The sequence below is a fragment of the Notamacropus eugenii genome, chromosome 1 (genome assembly GCF_028372415.1).
Source record: "Notamacropus eugenii isolate mMacEug1 chromosome 1, mMacEug1.pri_v2, whole genome shotgun sequence".
In the NCBI taxonomy this organism is placed as follows: domain Eukaryota; kingdom Metazoa; phylum Chordata; class Mammalia; order Diprotodontia; family Macropodidae; genus Notamacropus; species Notamacropus eugenii.
In genome coordinates this window covers 260857859-260880752 of record NC_092872.1, presented here as the reverse complement: position 1 = coordinate 260880752, position 22894 = coordinate 260857859, and the positions used below count along the sequence as shown (strand labels likewise).

The 22894-nt window shown below is 35.9% G+C and overlaps 1 protein-coding gene across 1 annotated transcript in view; it reads left to right on the top strand.

Moving 5' to 3' along the window:
• The first annotated feature begins 682 nt into the window (after positions 1–682).
• Positions 683–22894, top strand: part of MYPN (myopalladin) — a 116267-nt gene continuing 94055 nt past the window's right edge. The window contains exons 1-2 of the mRNA XM_072628803.1: positions 683–1992; positions 20728–21639. Coding sequence (XP_072484904.1) covers positions 20729–21639 — 911 coding nt within the window. The 5' untranslated portion in view covers positions 683–1992; position 20728. The remainder of the gene's footprint in view (positions 1993–20727; positions 21640–22894) is intronic.

Genomic DNA, 22894 nt, shown 5'->3' with positions numbered 1-22894 from the left:
TAATAAATTCTCTGTTAATTTATAGTGTGTGTATGTGAATAGACTTGTCCTTTCAGGGAAGCCATCTATAGCATAGCGGTTGAATAAGAGCTAGCTAGGCTCTGATACCTTCCCTTAACTCTACCCAAGTCTTAGGATGTGCCTCTTTTAAGAGTTGTGTACTCTGGCAGCACATGGTTACCAGCACCTCCAACTCTTGGCACCATGCCCAGGAATTGGGGAAAGTGGGGATGCTCCTCCCCCACATATCCCTCAAAAAAAAAAGGACATCTTATAAGAAGCCACACTTCCTATTAAAAACAAAAAATAGAACAAGTAAGTCTAGAAAATGCTCAAAGTATATTGATTTTTCAAAATTGTAAAATGTTAAAGAGGTTAAGAAAAAATAAAAGTTGGTTATAGGAATAGCATAATTAATGAAGACAGTGAATTTGTATAATTAAGGCAAAACACAACCCCTTCTTCATAATTTGGCATGACCTTCTTAGCTTCCTCTTTTACTTTGTCTAGGTAGACATAGAAATCTATAATAAAATTCTTATCACAGTAGTTAACTTCAGTAAATAAACATTTGATTTCTATGCAAGATTCTAGAGATAACAATATCAAGGTAACTTTAAAGAGATTAAAGACCCTTTACTAAAATTAGAAAATTTATACCAAAAGAAAATATGTTGATTTCATTAAGAAAACTAATTTGCATACTAAAAAGAAATGAGAATGATTCTTTTAGGATGAGTCAACTAGTCAGTAGTCTTTAAATCTGAATTTTCCAAATCTTGGGCATTCACTAAGATGAATAATGTTTCTGTGGTCCATGATCTATTATAAAACCATGTATTCTAAAGTTAACAGCAATAAGGCTTATATTTTTGGAAATGTACATTACAACCAGTGGCTTCAGCGTAACTCTCAAAAGCAAACTAAATTGTACAGGGACTAAGACCTCAGTTAGTGGAGTGAATACTCATACTCACAGGTATAATACTTTGACAAAGTAGACATTTGGGAGAACATTAGACTAGGTAAATGCTTTTTTTTCTTGCTAGGTTTGGCAACAAATGTGATAGGAGACATCTGCTTTCTTTGCTTTTAAAGCAAATTCCTAAAATATGATCTCAGATTTTGACAGACATGAATAAGAGCCATGTACTTACTCCAAACCCATATTTGAAAACATGAAGTATTTAGGCTTTGAAACGATGCCCCAAACTATCTTTCTCAACTATTCTTATATTCTTGTATTTCTCAGTTTGGTTGTTTTTTCTCTTCCTTTTGGAAGATCATTCATTTATTTCTTTTAATATCAGCTTTCTCACTCATTTGGTTTTCAAACAGCTCAGGAACACTTCTGTCTATAGTGATATGCCACAACCTTATATCAGCTTTGCAAGCTTACGACTTGATAGATTCTTAAAATGTATAGGTGGTTAAATGTGAGAAGTCAAACTCTTGAAAGTTATGAACAGAATTCATAACAAACAAAAGTCCACATTCTTATATTTCTGTTTTCAAGTGTTTTTTAGTTTGACAAAAAATAGTATGCCTGTGCCTTGAACATTGTCCCAAAGATGAATTAATACTATACTCCTTGAGCATCTGTCTTTAGGTGAAATTCTACAATTAGAAAAACTCAGTGCCCATAGGTGCTGATCTGCAATGGAATCCCTTTGGTCAGTGTTCTGCTGCCCAATCAGGTGGAATGTTTCACAGGCACATGGTTTATACAGCTCAAAATAACTTGGGACCTGCGAACTGACAAATGCTCTGGCTTCGGTGGTGACAGGTTGTCCAGCTTCTTGCAGCCATCTTCACTGAAACTAAGGTTGTTAACTCCTCGCTCTCTATGGACGGCTACTTTCTGTGTCCAAGGACGTGAAGACTGCCCATGTTTCTCCTGTCATTCCATCTTCAAGTTCTCCTGAATAACTGGCATTGCTGTGGAACACCAGGGCTGGAGATTCTCATCTGGGTCAATTAAAAAAAAGAAAGGTAATATATGGACTTAGTTCAGAAATGTGTTTTGATAACACTTCACAGAGCACTGACAGTGGATGAAGGGGGTATTTCAGAATGTTAATTGCTGTTGATAAGATAGATTCTTAGAGGGAATATTTTTCTAAATAGGTGTGTTATATCACAGACTATAGCACGAAAAAGAAACCAAATGTTCTTCAGAATAAGTTTGGAGAGCACTGATGTCACCCCCTTTCCCAACCTTCTCTTGAAAGTTAGTACCTATTTGGGGCCTAATGGGGGGAAAAATCATCAGAACGAAATTGTTACAGGTAACATATATACATACTATATGCATGTTTGCGTATGCATATATACATACTTATGCATGTATCTATTTGGAATTCTTCAGATAGTCATTTTTCAACCACCTATTCAAGTAATTGTGTAAAACAGTATTCCAGTGGAACATCCATTTCCTTATTAAAGAAAAGTAAACCTAAAATAATGACTACATAGTTAAGACTTTCATTTTAATTTTTTTATCATGTAAAAGGATATGTCTTGCTAAATTTAGTATTGAGAGATCTGCTCCCCGGATTAATGTACACAACAGCTGCAGAAACAGTCCTACTCAAAGGGCATTGCTCGTTCTTTCACCCATTCTATCTCTTGCTGCCTTTTCATTTCCATCAGAAAGATACTTGACTGTCAGTGGCAAGTGTTTGGCCTGATACGTTGCAATATAAAGCAGTAGTGAGGGGCATATCTGATTTTAAAATTGTTTAAAAAGTATATAAAGAGGTAAGAAGGGAGAATAAACCAAACAGGAAGTTCCAGCTGTCCTACGAGATGACCATCACATTAATACTATCAGGAAAATTAATTACTTTTGCAAAAAAATTTTAATTACATCTTAATTTAAGGAAGATTTTATTTTTCAGTAAGAAAAAATAGCTAAAGGAACTAAGTTTGCAATTTCAACTCTTCTTGGTCTTCCTTCTAGTAAGTTAATAAGCTTTGAGCACATTTTGCTTTCTGTCTTAGATCATTATTAAAGTAAGACATTCCACACATGTTTAAACCAATCTATTTGCTTTATAATTCTGCTATATAAATTCTGATAAATAGTAAAAGCCCTTCTTTGGGAAATTTAAGATTTCCTGACTTATGATAGGGTTAAGAAATCACATTTTAGACATGAGAGAGCGTTACAGTAATAGAGCATGACGCATGCAGGTGGTCACAATCTGCATTCACCCCTTTCCTCTGCTTGTAGCCCTTGGCAAGTACAAACTAGAATTCATCACATTGTTTTTTAACATTCTGATCTTCTTATTAGTGTTAGTTATTATTATTATTATTAAACCAGTATTAGTATTTAGACCAATCTCTAGTTCTAGGAAGTCCCTATACAACCTTATTTCACCTGCTCTGTTGTAATTTAAGGAGGCATATTCAGTGAAATTGCACTAGACTAGAACCTACATGATAGGGAATATCCATTCACTCCCACAGACTGCCTGAACCAGATGAAAATGTCATTGGGAAAGGTTTAGCAAAATGAATAAAAATGTAATACAACATAGATCATGTTAAGTTGTGGTTTTCTAAGTCAATATGTAGCCTGTAGGGATCTGTTCCTATTTGACTTTGGCTCTACTGAGCTAAACGACTAATTATTTAACATAGAAGTAGTGATATGCTTATCACATCAACCTGGCATGACAAACAAATTTGGTGAGATTGATCCCAGAAAAATAAATTCCTTTGTTCATTTAACAATGTCAACATTCAAATCCATTCATAAGGTAAAGGAGATGAATATGATAAAGACAACTCAGCATCAAAATCACCAGATGATTTTAAGGCAAAATTTCCTTGTTCCATTTGAGATTATTTTACATAGCTGGTTTTTATGAGAGAAGGCAGCCATAAAAATAATTTTCTGGTAGGAAATTTCTGGTAGGATAATTACAAATAATTATCATCTCCACCTCCTTTACAAGTAGAATTTATAAAAAATCTCTTACGTTCAGTGTTACATGTCATTTAATAAATTATCATGGTCCTTATTATGGTCTTTTATGAAACAAATTCATAATACGGATCAAATAAATAAAAATAATACTACTCTGTTTTGTTGTGGTTGAAAAGTTTGGTGATGGTGCTCCTTGAAATTTATCTTTTAATTGTTTCTTTTTCTTGAGTGCTAAAATGGAATCATTTTGCATCTTTCCAATTCCATCTGAATCAGACTATATCTGATAAGCTAAAGAACAGAATTCCATGTGTATAGATACAGGGTGGGGCAAATTAGATCCACCTTGAAGGGACCTTACTAGTTTATTCCATCCAGAAAGTTGTGAGAACAGCAAAGAGACAGGCAAAGAATTGCCATTCTTATGTTATCAAGAGTCTGTTTTGTCTGTCTATGCCCTTACTGGGTAATGTACAGCCTTGGTTTACCCCCAAAGTAACACACAGTGTCACTCTGTGTAGTAATGGAAAATATGACTGTGAAAATGACCTTCATAATCCTATTATATGAAGAGGCTCAGAACACCTTGTACATCTTTGTATAGGTTTTCTCTCTTCTTTAGAAAGGAGAAAATGAAGCTAGAAGATAATAATGATGAAGATAGCTTATTTGTTATGCGGTTTTAAAGTACTCTAAAAAGTAATCCAGAAACTAAACGTTGTCTTAAAGGTAACAAAAGTATAAATGAAATAATGTGATTGTAAATCAAAGTATACATTTTTAGTATTTCAGTTTTAGCATTTAGATTTATTTCTAGATTGCCCATTTGGCTTGAAGATTAGAATTCATGTGCATTCAATCAGAATCACTTTACCACAGAAGAAACCACATTTATATAGCGCTTTAAGGATTACAAAGTTTTCCTTCCAATAACCCTATCAGGTAATTATTAGTATGCACAGTTTTCAAAAGAGGAAACTGAGACTCAAAGAGGTAAAATAATTTGTCCAAGACGTAATTAGTAAGCATCAGAACCAGAGTTTGAATCTAGGTCTCCCCTACCTCCAAGGCCAATATTTCTATCTACTTGTTGGGGAAGGGTTTGAGGAAACTTGAAATACATAAAGCTACAATTCAAATTAGAAAGCACTCCCAGTTCAGAACATTGTTATGCCACTTTGGTTGTACGCTTCAAGTCCCATATTCCTTTAAAATACATAAATGAAGACTGGGCCTTGCTTCCTGAGATCTGTTTATGACACTTAACCCATTCCAACTACCACCCAATCCAACATCTTTATCTCTTTCATGTCACCACAGAATTAAGATCTTTTAAAATTCATTTTAAAAATCTAAAATAGTAGCACATGTTAAAGTACTAAAGAAAGAAAACAGATGGTCTTATTCTTCATTTGAATTACAGAGTTTGAACTAATTTTATGATTTAAATGAATTAATATTATTCTTTAAAAAATTTCCTAAGCTGAGTGTTTCATTTCTGGTGACTACTTAATAGTAACAGAGACCTCAATTCTTTCTTTATTTCTGTGCCCCCCCCCCCAAAAATCCCTTTTAGTTCTTGGATTCATTTATTTATTTTTTTATCAACCTTCAGTGACTTCAATTTTTTCTACAAAGTGTAGCTAAAATCATTTCTGTGCCCACCACTTTAGAGTTAAATCTCTTAACTTGAGGTCTGTGAACTTGGTTGTTTACATTTGTTTTCACTATATTTTGATAACTATATTTCAATATAATTGGTTTCCATTGTAATCCCATGTATTTAATTTTATCTATTTAAAAATATTTTTCTGAGTTTATCAGCCACACCAGACCACTAATGGATCCCTAGCACAAAACCAAAAAAAAGCTTAAGAAACCCTATCTTAACAGAACCCCTTTTTCCTTCCAAATTAAATTTTGGCAGTGGTCTTTAGTATTCTTTGCTAGCTAGCACCTCCTTTCTCCTTTTATATGTTCAAACCACATCCTCCATCTAGCCAGGCTTCCCTTCTCTATTATCCCCATCCTCTTCACATGAAGTTTTCCAGGTCTTACCCAACTCATTAAAAATTCCCTCTTTTTTTCAATGAAATATATCTCTATCTTATCTCAAAAGTTCATGTTCTTTCTCCTTTAGGAAGCTTTCATTAGCTAATTTGATTCCCATTTTTCTGCTAGTTCTTTTGTGTATCAATGCAGCTAAACATGCTCATATAATTTTTATATTTATCAGCTTTTGAGCCTTATTTTCCTTTTCAAATTATCATATCCTTAAAGGAAGTGACTTGGCTAAGCCATTACTAGATAACTCAAGTGACTATTATTCTAGTGCTATATACCCTGAATTTATTTAGTATAGAATGACTAAGATTTCTCAAACTAGACTTTTCTCAAAGTAAACCTTGTCTCATAAATATTTAAATGCTGTTTTCAGACAAACCTAAAAAACCAAGCTTCATCCAATGTGTCTAGGACAAGTTTTAATTAGCTAAGATTCACTTTTTGAATCAGCAAGAGTTTCTTCAAAGGACCTACTAAGGATAGTTATGTGGCATGCAAGACAGTAGGACTGATCCACTCAGTCATAGACTTCTGAACTTCGAAGTGGAAGGACATCATGAGAAGCCATCTAGTTTAACTCCCCTTATTTTACAGCTCACAATACTGAAGTTTCAAAGAAATGGAGCCAATAGAAATTTGTTGATTATTTTTTCCCTAGAAGTTATTCTGCTAGCAGTAACTAAGAATTGGCAAATTATAGACCACAAAGAATATAATAATAGTTAACATCTGTATAATACTTTACATGCATAGCAGTTTACATAAATACCTTGTGTACGTCACACAATAACCTCATTTGATAAAGAGGCTCATAGGACTAAAAAGATTAAATAACTTCCCCAGGGACTCACAAGTAGTAAGTGTCTAAGGAGAAATTTGAACTCATGTGCTGACAAAGTCAGAGACTATTTACTAGGTTGCACTCACTTGAATGTATATGAAATTACTTAAGTGCATAAAGGATTGAGGATAGGTCTGTGATTTCATTGGCATATGGAGCTTTTGAGGAGTTTTTTCCTTTTACTAAGGCAGGCTATCACCTTCTCTGTAACTTATAGACTGATAGAGTAGCGCAGAGCACAGAGAGGTTAAGTGACTTACCCAGTGTCACACAGTTAGTATGTGTCCAAGGTAGAACTTGAACCTGAGTCTTAATGTATTCAAAACCAGCTCTTTGTACACTACTACATCATGGGACCTCAAAAGTAAGGAAAATAACCTCATTAAAAGCCTTTTACTTTGTAGGGAGGGAAATAACTAGACTGACATTTTCCCATTTTTATCTCTTCTAATATCACATAACTATTCATTTAAAATAGTAGTATTTCTACTTCAATTCAAGTTCCTAATAGCTTTTCTCTTTATCCCCTTCTTAAGCATTCACATTCATGAGAAAAATAATTGCACATTACAGAAGTTTGAGCCATGTTTAAAAATCAAAAGTGAAAACAAAATGAATCAAGGGTTGTAACAGTAAGCACCCCAACATACACAGGGTGGGGTGGGGCTGCTATCATAGGCTCTTAGATCTGCATTCATAAAAGGAAAGGCAACTTTTGAAGGGTTAACAATCACTTTGAAGGGTTAGTCAAGCACATATATCATTCCTTTAACCAAACATTCACCTAATTCATGGGAGTCAGTACCCTGACCTTCAAAAAAAAAAATACAGAGAAATTAAACATCAACAGACATGGCTTCCTCTGCCTGAAATCAACAGATAGTTGGACCCCAACTGTCTGACCATAGTTATCAGAAAGGGAAGCATTAACATCTGGGTTTTCAAAGCCAGGAGGTTCCTTAGTGGCTTCCCAGAGTCCTCATCCAGCCAAACAAACATTTCCAGTCAGTAAACCCCAAAGTAATCAACAGACATGGCTTCCTCTGCCTGACCATAATTCAACAGACAGGTACAGTTGTCTGACTATAGTTACCAGAGAGGGAAGCACTGACATCTGGGTTTTCAAAGCTGGGGGTTCCTTAAAGCAGCTTCCCAGAGTCCTCATCTGATCCTCAAACCTTCTTATAAAAACTAAGCCCCAAAGTAAAACCTCACTGGAGTATTTATATATTTTTTAGAGCCAAAGGGCATAACTCTCTGACCCAGTACCACAATAGAAAAAACAAAAGGTACTTGAGACCCTCCTACAAAACAGCTCCCCTAATCAAGCTTCCAACAATGGGCAGGCCCATCAATGGGTGGGAAAGATCATCTTTAATCATATTATTCAATCGGAGGCACTTTTAGTAAAACAAAAACAGCAAAAGATTCTAATTTGATTGCCATCACAAGAGCCTAGAAAAAGAATGTTAGTGTGTTCATGTAACCTGTGAAGTTTGCCCCAAACAAAGTACATACATTTTCAACCACTTCACTGGTCACACACTCTTTTCTCAAGAAGGATGACTAGAAGGAGGTACCTAGATAGTCAGCAAGGCCAGATAGGTAACTAACTTTGCTATTTCAGTGAAGCATTGATTGCATCAGCATGGACACTTCTTCCACCAGAGCAATTGCACTCTATCCCTACATGGAACTCCTAATCATTGTCCCTGTTTTTCCATAAATCTCCCATTAAGCATCTATGCATGCTGCAGATGTCCTTTGGGACTTTTCAGATTTCATGGTTACCAATGTAACACCTCTACTCTCTGTTCATCATCTCTTAGTCTTGCTACAGGCTACCCCACCTTTTCTAATCATACACATTTTTCATCATATATTTTATATCACTTCTTAAACTCAATTCATATTTGGTAGCATGATACTAGTACCTATCATATGTCCTTGCATTACCCTTTGTATAATCTACAATTTTGACTCTTCTGAGATAAATGCTTGTTGAATGAATGAATCAATGAAATGATTGTTTCATGATTTGTAGCCATATACCATAACCAAGAAGGTATTACTGCTACAAACAAACAAAATCACTTTGGCAGCATGGAGCCACTTGGAATTATTTCAAGTATCATGCAATTACTCAGATGTAATCTTGCTTCACCTTCTGTTCAATCCTGGGCCTAACTCACTGTCCATCTACAAGTGCCTGTCCCAAAAAATGTAGTTCTGACTCCGAGGATTTAGCAGCCAACTGCATGTTTGCCTGTTGAGACAATATGCATCCTTACTCTACTAAATGTCATAGTGTGGATTGGTACCATTGGAGTAGTCACCGATCTCACTGATGAAGACCCACTCTGTTTGGAGGCTCAATGTCATCTACAAATAGGAGCATCTGAAGAAACTCAGTCATCTCTAGGGAATCTTTCTATTTGACCTTTGAACAGGACATCTTTCATAATCAAAAGATTGTTCACCAAGTTTATCTCTGGTTGTTTCTCTCAAGGAATCTTTATATGACCAAGTGAGGGAATGCATTGAAAGCCCTCTGTCAAGAGAATACAATAGAATCACATTTCCTCTACTCTTCTCAATCAAAGTTATGACAATGAAGATGTCTGCTATAGGAAATTGTTAAATCTTGTCTGTTCCCTTGTCATATTTTCAAGCATATCCTCAGGAATATTTTCTAGAAATGAGATAGTAATAGAAGTAGAGGAGGTTAAAGAGCTGGCCCAAAAGATGGAGGATCCAGTCCTGCCTTGGCTGTGACTCTAGGCCTGTTAATTACCCTCTCAGTGCTCTAGGAAACACCTAAGGTTTTAGAGAAGGTGCTGACTTGTATTGGTAGAGGTAATTCCTTTATTCAAGAATTCCCTATGTCAATAAAATCATGAGGTTATTTCCTATCTCCAAAGAAAGTCAGTCGTTCCTCTCTTCTCAGTCACCTTTAAAAAATGTTTTCTGTTATCTTTTCCAGTCTTTTGAAAATTTCTCCTCTTTCTAACATCTTGAAAATTAATCATTGATTAGTGTTAAAACTGTGCCATCTTCACGTTGGATTTTCTCTGTATATATCTGGTCAGTTACAGCTACTTTTCCTCCCAATTTCATTTTACTGAGTGTCGTTTCTATTTCTTTATATAATCCTTAAGGTGTGATAGTCCAAACATGGTGGTTCTGCTGTCATTGATAATCAGAGTAGATCTCTTTAGACGTGAGGGCCTCTCTGTTCCATTTCATATCTATTTTCTGTCTCCTCAATTTTATCTCTGAAAACTTCCAAGACTTGGTTGATTTGAGTCAAACAAGTTTCCTATAAGTTCATTTTCCTCTCAACTGCTTTTCACTTTTTTTATGAGACAATATTGCTAGTAATCTTCCATTATCTTCCATAAAGTTTTGCAAATGAATTTTTAGTCTAAACTTATTTCACTCTTATGTTTATCCATTTTTCAAGGAGATCAAATATTTCTAGGTTAAGGCATTTTTATATTCTTTTGGTTGCCTTGCTACATAGGTTGTTTTACTTTAGTTCAGGTCTGAGAAGTGGCAATTGAGACTTTATCCATTTCCCATTTGTCAGAGCCCCAACATATTTAAGGAAGTTTGGTTGGAGCTGTTTTAATTACATACGGTGTTTTAATTTGGTGTTGATTTTATTCTTTGCTCTGATTTTACATTTAATTACCATCAATATCCTTTTACACACAGACTGGATTCAGAAATCGCACTCATATCGATTGTTTCTTGTTTATTAAGACACAATCAATTTAAATTTTTTATCATGTTATTCAGCTCTCCATATATCTAGTGTCTCCTGACTCCCTACTTGGAGAAAACATTCTTTTTTTTTTTTTTTTTGAAAACATTCTTGATACACAGGTATGAGACTTCTGGGTTCTCTATAAGCCTTTGCCCTCTGTCATTTCTTATACCATGTCTCTCTCTTTGTACTGAACCACATACACTCTCTCCCTGTACTCACCTTCACATTGAAAGCACAGAATACAGAGATATCAAAGTTTGAAAATTCTTGTCAGGTTTTTTTGTAGAATTTCACTGCTTCTTCATCCTCCCATAGCAGATATTGGTGCTTAAGCTGCAACCATCTTCAAGGCGGTCTTTTTGCCAATGTTCATCATGAGCACTTTTAGGTGAGATGGCCAAGTTAGTTTTCTTTCCCATAGGCATGTATTGGAAGCACTCTCCCAAGTTATTTATCCACCTAGGAGGAGAACTTGTGAGCCATTCTTCCATTTAGCTAGAAGTTCATCATATCGTACAGTTTTCATATCTTATAATAAGAATATCACTACAGATGTAATTCAGTTCTTTTGGTCATGTACAAACTACAAATTACTTGTTGGACAAGTAATTCACATATAGAGTACCAAGAGTTGAATTATCATTTCTAAGAGCCTGAAAATATATATTTAGCACCATTTTTTGCATCTCTGTGGAGGGGCTGAAGGTCATTTTTATGTTTTTAATCTGCTTCATTGGTCCCTATTGTCTGTGAAAAGAGGAAACAGGGAGAAAATTATGACTCTCTTCAAGTATATAAAGGGATATCATGTCAAAGAGAGATTAGACTTATTCCATTTCGTCCCATAGGACAGATCTGGGGTGAGTATTTAGAAATTGCAGAGAGCCATATCCTGATGGAAACAGCAACTACTTAATGATTAGAGCTATCCATAAATTGAATGAGGTTTTTTTGGAGAGCAAGGTCTTCTCTCACTTGAGGTTATCAAGTCAAGACTGGATGACTAATTGTTGGGGTTGTTGTCTAAGGGATCCTCATTCATGTACAAGATCTTTCCCTTCCAACTCTGAGATTCTATTATTCTGTTCAAGAATCCATCAATGAGTAATCAAGTCTCTAGTGATGAGCCTCTCTGTACTTACACTGGCCTGCCTTCAGGTGGCAGACAATCTGGCAGTGTGACCATGTTCAAAACTTTCCAGTCTGGTAGAATTTGGCTAAGTTTGTGCTATATTAGTGTATCCTTCAAAACTCATGGTCATCTCTACAGCTAATGAAGATGTAGAGGATAGATGAGAAACTTTTCATAAAACTTCCCCTAAAACCACACTAGGCACAAAGTTGTATTTTGCCTCTTGAAAAAACTAGAAGTGCAGTGTATATTGTTATTTCTCTAGGAATAGCCATCCCTTTTGGATAAAAGAAATATGTAGCATGTTCTAGAGCCCCCTACAAATGTAGAAGTTGGTAGAGCACTCCCACCACATCTTAATCATTGTTATCTAAGCATCCACTGACATTTGACATACCTCATGACAAAAAGATAGGGATCAGCTTAGACAAAAACTTAAACTATAGATAGAACTGCCTCGTGGAGGGAAAAAGCAATCTCAGTCACTAACACATCGACCTCGAAGACTCTTCTAACATAACTACAGTTTTCCACACCCTTCTGATAAGATCCATCTTTATTCATCAACTTGGAAGTACAGATCCACTGAATACCCAATTTTATAGTAAAGAATAGTTTGTGACAAATCTTCTAAGTTGCTGACCCTCAGTGTTCATGCTGTTCCTTCTCACTGGACTCGCCAAGGTACTCATTTCACTCATTTACTGGCCATATAGGTTGTGGGGGGGGGACCCCATTTAAATTATTCTACAGCAAAGTTGGTGCCTAGCTTCCTGCTACAGCCATTTCTATTAGCATTCATTAGGCTCATTGTTATTAGCTAAGCTACACTAAGTGAAGAGCATTTTCATATATAAATAGTGAATCAAATGAAGCTAACAAAATATATCTTATAGAGTCTAACATATATATTTGTATATATATGAGGAGGAATTTTAGAATTGGCATATTGTTTGCATGTAAATGAGTGTTTTTCCTAAATTTTCTTTTCTTTATAAGGTTAAGGATTTCTTTAGCAATTATTTTATGCTATTAATAGGTACAGCAAATCCTTTTTTCATGAATAGTAAAAAGATAAGATTAAGCTCTAGATGGCAGCTAGGTGGCTCAATGGATAGAGTACTGGGTCTAGAGTCAGGAAGATCTGAGTTTAAATAAAGTCTCAGACATTAGCTGTATGACCTAGGCAAGTCACTTAACCTCTGTTTGCCTTAGTCCACTGGAGAAGGAAATGGCAAGAAAACCCCATGAACAGTATTGGTGTGCTATGGGTCCACAAGGTCACAAAGCATTGGACACAACTGATTCTACAATTCAACAGACTCACAACAAATTCTATATTCCCATAAATCCTGAATTAGTGAAGTCTAAGACTTTACAATAAAAGAATCTTCCTCCCTCAACCCTATATTACCAGAATTAAATCACATTATACACAAAGAGGCAGGGCAACTAGGTGGCACAGTAGATAGAGAGCTGTGCCTGGAGTCAGCAAGATTCATCTTGAGTTTAAATCTGGCCTCAGACACTTACAACCTGTGTGACCCTGAAGAAGTTATATAACACTGTTTGACTCAGTTTCCTCATCTGTACAATGAGCTGGAGAAAGAAATGGCAAACTATTCCAATATCTTAGCCAAGAGAATCTGAAATGGGGCCATGAAGAGTAAGACACATCTGAATAACAGTATACACACAGATGGGGACTTAACCTCTGCTAAAACTGCAAGCACAAAGATAACATTCATTGAAAAGACATTCTTACCAGTTTTACCATTGTGTTCCTTTTCAGTCATAAACAAAGTTTGACCAAACGTTATTGCTCAGAAATGTCCATAAAGCTCAAAAGTCAAAGTTCATTAGTGTCAGTTTATCAGTCCCTGCCCTCCTCTGAAGAGACCTCTGGCTAAAAAAGGCCAAGGCAGCTTCTTAATTTGCAGAAATAAAAAGCTCTTGAATTTCAAATCTTAGACACAAGTGTTAAGTTCATGAAAGTTTATCTTCACTCAGTCATCCCCCCTTCCAGTATTCTTCAGGCAACGCCTTCAGCTTAGGACCTTTCCTTAGCAAGGGAAAGCCATTTAAGCTTGAAGTCTTTAGGAGGTAGGAAGGGCATTTATACAGCACCTACTATGTACCAGGCACCATACTAAGTGCTGTACCTTGCAGAGTAGGTACTGTTATCATCCCCATTTTACAGTTGAGGCAACTGAGGCAGACAGAGGTAAAGTGACTTGGCCAGGGTCACATACCTAGTGAATGTCTGAGGCAGGATTTGAAAACTCAGGTTTTCCTGACTCCTGACCCAGAGCTCTATCCACAGCTCTACGTAGCTGCCCAGCTGTCTCTATAGACACAATGGAGACTAGGGCTTAAATTCTGGTTCTGTCATTATTAGTGTGTGACCCTAAGTAAGTCACTCAATTCTCTGAACCCATTCTACAAAATTGAGATTTTAATACTTGTACTCCCTACCTCACAGTGTTGTTGGGAAGAAATAACTTTGTAAATGGTAAAACATTCCCATATAAATGTGAGCAATTATTTTCCTCTCACCCGTCAAAGTTTGCCTTTTTAAATTTTCATTCCCTTAGGGCCCTGTTATCTGTGTAACCAAAACTGATCATCCAGTGCAGAGAATAGAGAATTGAGTCTGGAGTCAGAAAGACATGAGTTCAAATCTGTCTTCAGACCCCTATTAACTGTGTGACCTTAGGCAAGGCACTCAGCTACTGCCTCAGTTTCCCCATCTGTAAAATGGGAATAATAATAGTACCTACTCCTAGGGTTCTTGTGAGGATCAAATGAAATAATAATTATAAAGTCCTTAGGTCAGTGCCTGGTATGTAACAAGTGCTATATAAAAATGTAGCTATTAAATTATTGTCATGTGGCAAGGGATGCTATTGAGTTACTGTGTTAAATGTATCTTAATATATTTACATTTTAATACAGCTTTCTGAATACAGTATGTTAGCCTGAATAATGATTCTAATGGTGGGAATTTCAGGCATTGGCAGGCCGATGGAGGAGACAGCAAGAGCCATTTAGCACCCTTTGAATCATAGCTAAAAGCAACCAGTATGTGTAGACCAATATATAGGTCAGCCCTCTATAACTTTCTAGGAATCTGGCAAATTGCCCCCTGCCCCCCAAAAAACTAGACAAGGATGGAGAGGGTTTTATAGTATGACTGCCAAAAGAGTAAAAGGAGAAGGGACAGAAACAACTTAGTGATGGAATCTTAGGGTTTGAAAAGACCCTACAAATCATTTAGTTTAATTTCCTCATTTTACAGTCTAGGCACTTGAAGGCCCTCAAAAGTAGGAAGTCCAACAAGGTCTCTGCGCTCATTTGTACACAGCCAGAATTACACTCCTAATTGCTAGTGTAATGCTTCTCTACTGTATCACAGTAAATGTAGATTCATTTTCCAAAATGAAGATAATTCAAAGTTAAGTATATAAAAGAGAAAACAGCTATCAATAAACTTCACTAAAATTACTGTACTATAAATTTGATTTACACTATCAGAAATTCTTAAAAATGGCTTTAAAACTGAAATCATTGCATTATTTTCTGAATTAGAAATTCAGAATTTCTGCCCTGCATCTAATGGGTACTTTTGTAGAACATAAATTAAGCTTGAGTTTGAAAGGACTTAAGGAGGGTGAACTCATAAAAAATAAAGTATGAAATTTATTTCAGGGATATATTAAGAGAATTAATGTTTGTAAAGCATTTATAAGCTCTTTAAAGAAAAGGGATCCCTTATAGAGAAAATAGAAGTACAAATAAAAATAACTCCCATAATTTTTCAAGGAAATAATCACCACAATTAAGAAGGTAAGATAACTGAGCCATGAGGATGAAAAAGCTACTGCTAAAAGGAGCCTGGATGAAGGTACTAGCTTTTCTTCCATGTTGTAGCTGACTGAAATTAGCACAAAAGGGAAAGAGGAATAAGACTTTTTGGCTGGATCCATTCCACTATATCATATTCCCCAAGATGGTCCTTCAAAGGAGTAATAAGAGAACAAGAGCTACGTGATGGATAGAATGGTGGAATAGCAGGGATCTTGTATTCCTGGGTGGCTTTCCCTGTGTTTGGGTTCCTTGTTTCTTGTGTGTCAGGCCATGCTGTATGCTGCCAAAGATCTTGGGCACAAAGAACATCAAAGGGTTTCATGACAGTAACTGTCAGAAGGGCAGAATAACTGTGTCCTTGATGAGACCTTCAGTGCCCTTTCCTATTCACTCAGATGTTCTTGTGTCAGGAGTCATGGGATCAGAAGGCAACATAATGCAACAGAAAAAGTCCTAGATTCAGAATCTAAGGACCTACCTAGGTTTCAATTACAGGTCTACTCCTTATTGTACCTGTATGAGCCTGGGAAAGGTCCTTAACCTTTTCCTGGGCCTTATTCTCATCTCTTGGAAGATGGATTGGATTAGATGTCTCCTGAGGTCTCTTCTAGCTCTAAATCTTTTAGATTAAATGGGGGTGACAAACTTAACCTATATTAGCCCTACTTTTACACATAACACATAAGATGACTCTAACTCTTACAGTCAGTGACCCTTAGAGTTGGAAGTGTGGTATAATAATAACCAAAAAAGGAAAATAGAATCAGCAATGAAAATGTGTATTTATATTGAGGGTGAGGGTAGGGAGAGAATGGGAAGAATACTTTGTGAGTCCATAGACTTAGCATGTCTTACTATCAGCATATTTAAAATATGGTGCTTCTATATTCCTGATAAATCAACAAATACCATGTCTACCAAGAGTAAATTATTATAATATGTTTAACAAAAAGAACTTGGCTTTTAATGCAAATTTATATTATAGCTTGAGAGCTGGAAAGGACCTTAGAAGACATCTAATACAAACCATTTCTTTTATTAGTGAAGAACCTGAGACCCAGAGGAACTATACTTCTTAATGTGCATGCTAAATAAGTAGTGGAGCCAAGATAAAAATCCCATTTTTCTGGCTCTTGGTCCCCTACTCTTTTTCACCATATTATGCTTAGTCTTTAGCCCATTTATATCAAACAAGATTTAAAGCAGGATTTATATTTAATCTTGCTAGAAGTGGAGGAGAAAGAGGGTGGGAGAGTTAGAAGATAATAGTAAGAAATGGAGGGAGGATTGGTCTTTGAGTCAGAAGACCTGGGGATGAGTTCTAGGTTGGCCACTCACTGGAAGGCCTTGAGCAAATCATTTAACTTTTCCATGTCTCAGTTTTCTTATCCAAAAAAATGTAAACAATACTTTTCCTACCTACCACTGAAGTCTGTGAGGAAGACATTTTTAAAAAGGACTATATAATCACATGCTATTACTAGCATATATAATCCAAAGTATACTATACAATACTCTGCAAGATAAAAATATGAAAAGAATGTGACTAATTTTAAAATAAATATGACCAAACTTATGCAACCGAATAAGTGTTGTCACATTAAAAATAGTCACTTCACAAAGCAGCACACAATCATCCCGCTATTCCTGTTCATATATTTCTGGGCTCCTCCAAAACCTCTAAGTTCAGGTAGCAAATCTTCATTTGTAAAAAATGTATCTGAATTTTGGAACTAGCCCCAAACCATTCAGAATAAATAAGTTGAGATGATCAAGGTGAACATATTTGTCTTAATTTTTTTTTAGTTGTGATCTATAATAAAATAATTAGACTGATTATATTGTTTCCTCTGGTTCTATCCAGGGGCAAGGCAAGGAATAGTCACCAAGAAAGGCTTGGGTTTCACTGCCAGTGGGATGACCTGATCTGAGTGAGGGCAACCTGAAAGAATAGTGAGGGGCCAGAAACAATTGGGGAGGAGGGGTTGAGGTTAAATAACAGTCAATCAAGGATCAGGGGCCAGATGCTTGTTCCAGAATTATATTTTAGAAGCGTGACAGGATCAGAATCCAAGGGAGCAAGCAAGCAAAATACTGCCCAAGGTTTTCCAAGAATTCAAAGAGCTAGGCAACCAAGCAGATAGAATTCCAATTTGACTTTGTACAGAGCTATTGTGCTAATGTCCTTTGACTCCCATCCCTTACAACTGGCAGTCCAAGCCCCAGCTTGCTGTTCCCCCCTAAGCTTCCTAGGGTCTACTCTCATAGGCTTCTAGCATTTTCCTTAAATGAAACTAGTTTGTCAAGTGGCAGACTCTGCTTTTCTGGTGTATCTCACAAATGAGTTTGGAAAATAATGCCAGAATAATTTTGTGTACTTTTGTTTACATGCTGATATGGTGGAAAAACTCTTGGTGAAGAGTCAGGCCACTTCATTTTTCTTTTGGTCTAAAAAATAGTAATACTGACCCCAATCTACCAGAGAATGACAGGTGAACAAATGTAGTCTGGCACCATTTACTCATTAATGGATTATATGGACAAGTTTGTTGATGAATGGAAGAATCTCATTTTACTCTACATTCAAGAGAAGGCAATGTAACAGTTTGTATAAATAAAGAATGTTGCTGAAATTATACAAATGAAACAAAACAAACAAAAAAAACCCTGTGGGTTCTAGCCCCAGGTCTGCCATTCAAACAGCTGTTTGACCTCCAAAGTTACTTGACCTATCTAAAGCTGTAAATGGAAATTGTGATAATACTTACAATACTTACCTTACAAGGTTGTTTTGAAGCTAGTAATTTGTAAATAGTAAAGCATATGTAAATTAAAATCAATCTCAGTACTCTAAATACACCACATTTTAAAATTAATTCCTATATGTATTGTCTTATGTTCTAAACAGGTCTCAGTCAATGAGGCAAAGCCTATTTAATGATTAAGGTTTGATAAAAAAAATAAGTCAGAGAATGGCCTCTTCACCTAGTCAAAAAAAAATCTATCTAGGAGGAGAAAATGAGGCTGGTAACTCATCACAGCCCTCCCTCACTTAAATCCAGTTCACTTGCATGCTATGGTATCACCTCCCTGAAGTCAAAAACAAAAGACAAACAACATCCACAATGTCCTAAAACAGACGCAGACATATTTGTAAATGTCTAGTCATAAATCACATAAAAGTCTTTTTACTTGCTTGGAATTTGGAAGCTTGCTTTCCTTCTTTCCTTATAGGATCTACATAAGGAATGAAAACTGCATCTTTGTGAGTTTTAAAATAAACGTTTATTGAAAATTTCTGTGTTTATATTACCCATGTTTATTTTCTCTGTAAGTTTTTCTTTCTTATGAACATAATACAAAGAACAGAAAAAGCAATTGTGAAACCATGAGTTGCTATTGCATGCAGCTCGGGATTTTTGTTTTTTGGGTTTTTTTAACACAGTATGATACAATAGTATCAACACTGCTCTACTTCTCTGTACTACCTTCTGAACTTGCATTTTCTTTTATTTTTCTTCTTTTATTTTAAATTATTACTTTAAATTATTATTTTAAAAATCCTTCACTTTTTCTTTTTTTCTGTTACATCAATATCAGTACCTGCCCCCTCTTCCACAATGCTTCCCTACCTAACTGGAAAATAAAAGCATTTTCACAAATATGTATGATCAAGCAAAACAAATTCACACATTAGCCATGTCAGACATTATATGTCTTCTTCTATTCTATTCTATTCTATTCCCTATCTGCCAAGAGGTTGCAGGTTCTTCAGCATCAGTCTTCCAAAGCCAGGACTGGTCATAGAATTGAGCAGATTTCTGAAGTTTTTCATCATATATTTTTCTCAGTATATTCCTTTCCCTCCACCTCCTGGAAAATCATCCATTCCTCATAACAAACAATAAAAAAGACAGAAACCATTCAGCAAAAGTAACCAACACAGAATAAGTATAACATTATATGCAATATTCCATATCAGTAATCTCCACTGCTATAATAAGAAGGTAGGAAGATATAGAAGTATTTCCATATAGGAAAGTACTCAACAAAGGAAAACATTCAATATTACTATCAGTACTTGGGAAATGAAATCTTGTAACATTTTTATTATTCAAAATTTAGTACTCATGATATAGAAACAATTTCCATTTATGATATCAAAAATCCTCAAATATCTGAAGTGCACAATCTTAATGTCTATTCCAGGGGTGGGAAACATGTGGCCTTGAGACCACATGTGGCCCTCTAGGTCCTCAAGTGCAACCCTTTGACTAAATTCAAACTTCACAGAACAAATCCCCTTAATAAAAGAATTTATTCTGTAAAACCTGGACTCAATCAAAAGGCTACACTCAAGAACCTAGAAGGCTACATGTGACCTCGAGGGTGCAAGTTCCCCATCCCTGGACGGATAAGAAAACAAAACTTATATACCTTGTTTCTGGTCAAAAGATAAAAATTCCTGTATGTCTAGACCTTCCCTGCATAAGACTGAATATCCAATTTGGTGATCAGTTCAGATTTACCATATATCCATATCTGTAATTATAATCAGTTTCTATTAATAGCAATTGAAGTAAATGTGTGGGTTAGAATTACATTTGTTCTCAATATAATTGTGTCATTAGATTGGGAGCTCTTTGAGGGGTCTTTTATCTCTTTACGTATCCCCAGGCTTAGTACAGTGCCTGGCACACAGTGGGCTCTTAATAAATGTTTGTTGATGGATTGATTTGAAACACTATGTAGTATCACAGGATTGTGATGGCAATTGTCTTACCATCACAATCCGGAGATTGTGATATTAAATGCCTAACACATATTAAGTGTTTAATAAATGCTTGTTACGTGTTGACTAATTCATGTCTGTGTTCCCAATTCTAGTCAAATATCATGTAGTTTAAATTTATTTTGTAATTTATAAGATCACAGATGATCTCTGATATAAATTAGGTACCATCACTATTTGACCAAGAATATGGACCCTTTGGGGTTTACGTTCTTAAGAATCCATTGTGTAATATTAAATATAGACCTGCTCCTCCCCCCAAGTCATCCTGTTGTTCTTTTTTCCTTTTCCTTTTCTTTTTCTTTTTTTCCTTTGTTATCAGCATGCAAGACGACAACATAGAAGCTTCCACTTCCATATCTCAGCTTCTAAGGGAAAGCTATTTAGCTGAAACCAGGCATAGGGGAAACATCGAAAGAAGCCGGGCAGAGTCCACCCCCAATCCCTTCCATTTTGGTAGTCTTGCTGGAGCTTCGGGAGGAGGAGTAGTTGGTCAGGATGACCTTCCAGATCTTTCTGCTTTCCTGAGTCAAGAAGAATTAGACGAAAGTGTCAATCTAGCAAGGCTGGCCATCAATCAAGACTCTATGGAGAGCAAAGCTGATGACTCCCAGTCTAGAAAGCATTTTTCTTCTGATCAGGTGAAAAATTCAACTAAATCAAGTTCTGATCCTAACTTCTACCAATATCACCCTGAGACTCAAGCCAACTCCAAAGAAAGCACTCAAGAGACAAAGAAGCCGCAGTATAGTTCAGAAACCCAGTCCAAAAAGGTGTTCCTAAACAAGGCTGCTGATTTCATTGAAGAGCTATCTTCTCTGTTCAAAGCCCACAGCTCCAAAAGAATCAGGCCCCGAACCTGCAAAAACCACAAAAGCAAGTTGGATTCTCAAAATAAAGTCCCACAGGAAAACAGTGCCAGTTTTCCTGGTCTGTCAGAAAGACGAGAAAGATCTTCTATTCCCATCCCCATTCCTCAGGACACCCAAGATAATGCAGTGAATCATGCTCTTGAACAACAGGAAGCTGAGAGACTTCAGGAAATTGAGCGAGTTACCAATGAAACATCCAGTACTGATGTCACCCCGGATTCATCACCTTCATCTTTGTACTATGAAGAGCCTCTGGGACAACCACCTCGGTTTACTCAAAAGCTACGGAGCAGAGAAGTTCCAGAAGGAACTAGAGTGCAGTTGGACTGTATAGTAGTAGGAATTCCACCACCTCAAGTAAGGTAAAAACATCCCATCATCTTAGCAACTCATTTCTAACAACTCCGATGTTCCTGTTGTGATTAAGTTTTGAATAGTTGGGTAACCAAAAAGAGTTATTTCTATTGATAAAACAGTAACAACCTGAAGCTTGTAGCTATGAGAATGTATTTACTGTCAATATCCAAGTCAGTGGTATTCTTTGAATTTTAGAAGAAAGGAAGATTGTATTATTTGTGTCTGATATTTTGTTAGAATAAATATTGTAGCTAAGTTACAAGTCAGGATAAAAGGTTACTGTTACATGCTTTCATAGTTTGCTTATTATGAATTACTTTTAACATCAGGTTAGTGAAATGTCAGTCACTCTCAATCAGATTGATTTACAAAGAGGTTCCTTCATTCTTTTAAGAACCTACCTAGACTACGCTTAGTTGACTTTACTTCATTGCCACTGATAGCTTAAAGGCCTACCTGTTTAACTGGTGGTTTAGCACTGAACATCCCAAATATATGTGCAGGAACTATTTTTTTCTCAACTGATGGGCATTTTAAAGAAGTGAAATGGTCATAGTTTCCATTTATCTTATGTAGTATGCAATATTACTTGGGCATATGTTTGCATGTGTGCATATATATGTACATACTATGAAATTAAAAGATATTCCTAAATTTTTATTTGTGCTTTAAAAACTATAAAAATTCTGAAATAAGAGTAATATTCCAAATTTAAAAGGTAATTAATGATTAGATATCAGAGTATCTTCTATTTAGCAGGTACTTAATAAGTATTTGTTTTAAAGTAAAATCAGACTTACACTTACAGTCTAACCATTGTTAAATGCTATGCTGTAGTCCAAATATATTTTCTCCAGGGCATTTCCCCAATCTACTAGTCTAGCAATCCTGACAAAATGGAAATATGGTTATTCTAATTGATTTGTTCTTAATGAACTCTTGCTAACATATAATATATAGCCCTTTATTTTCTGATTGCTTGAAAATGATTCATTTGATAATTTTACTAGGAATCAAAATCAAATTTAACTAGTTGGAAATTCATCAAATTAGAAGAATGTACTTTCTTCCCTTTAAAAGAAAAATGGTGGACATTGCCCAGCACAGTGTATGAAACACAGCATGTACTTAAAAAGTGCTTGTTGATTTACTATAGGAATGGCAACATGGAGTCGTGGATAGAAGCCTGGACTCAAACAAGAAAGACCTGAGTTTGAGTTCCACTTTTTATACTTAGATGTGACTTTGGGCAAGCTTTCT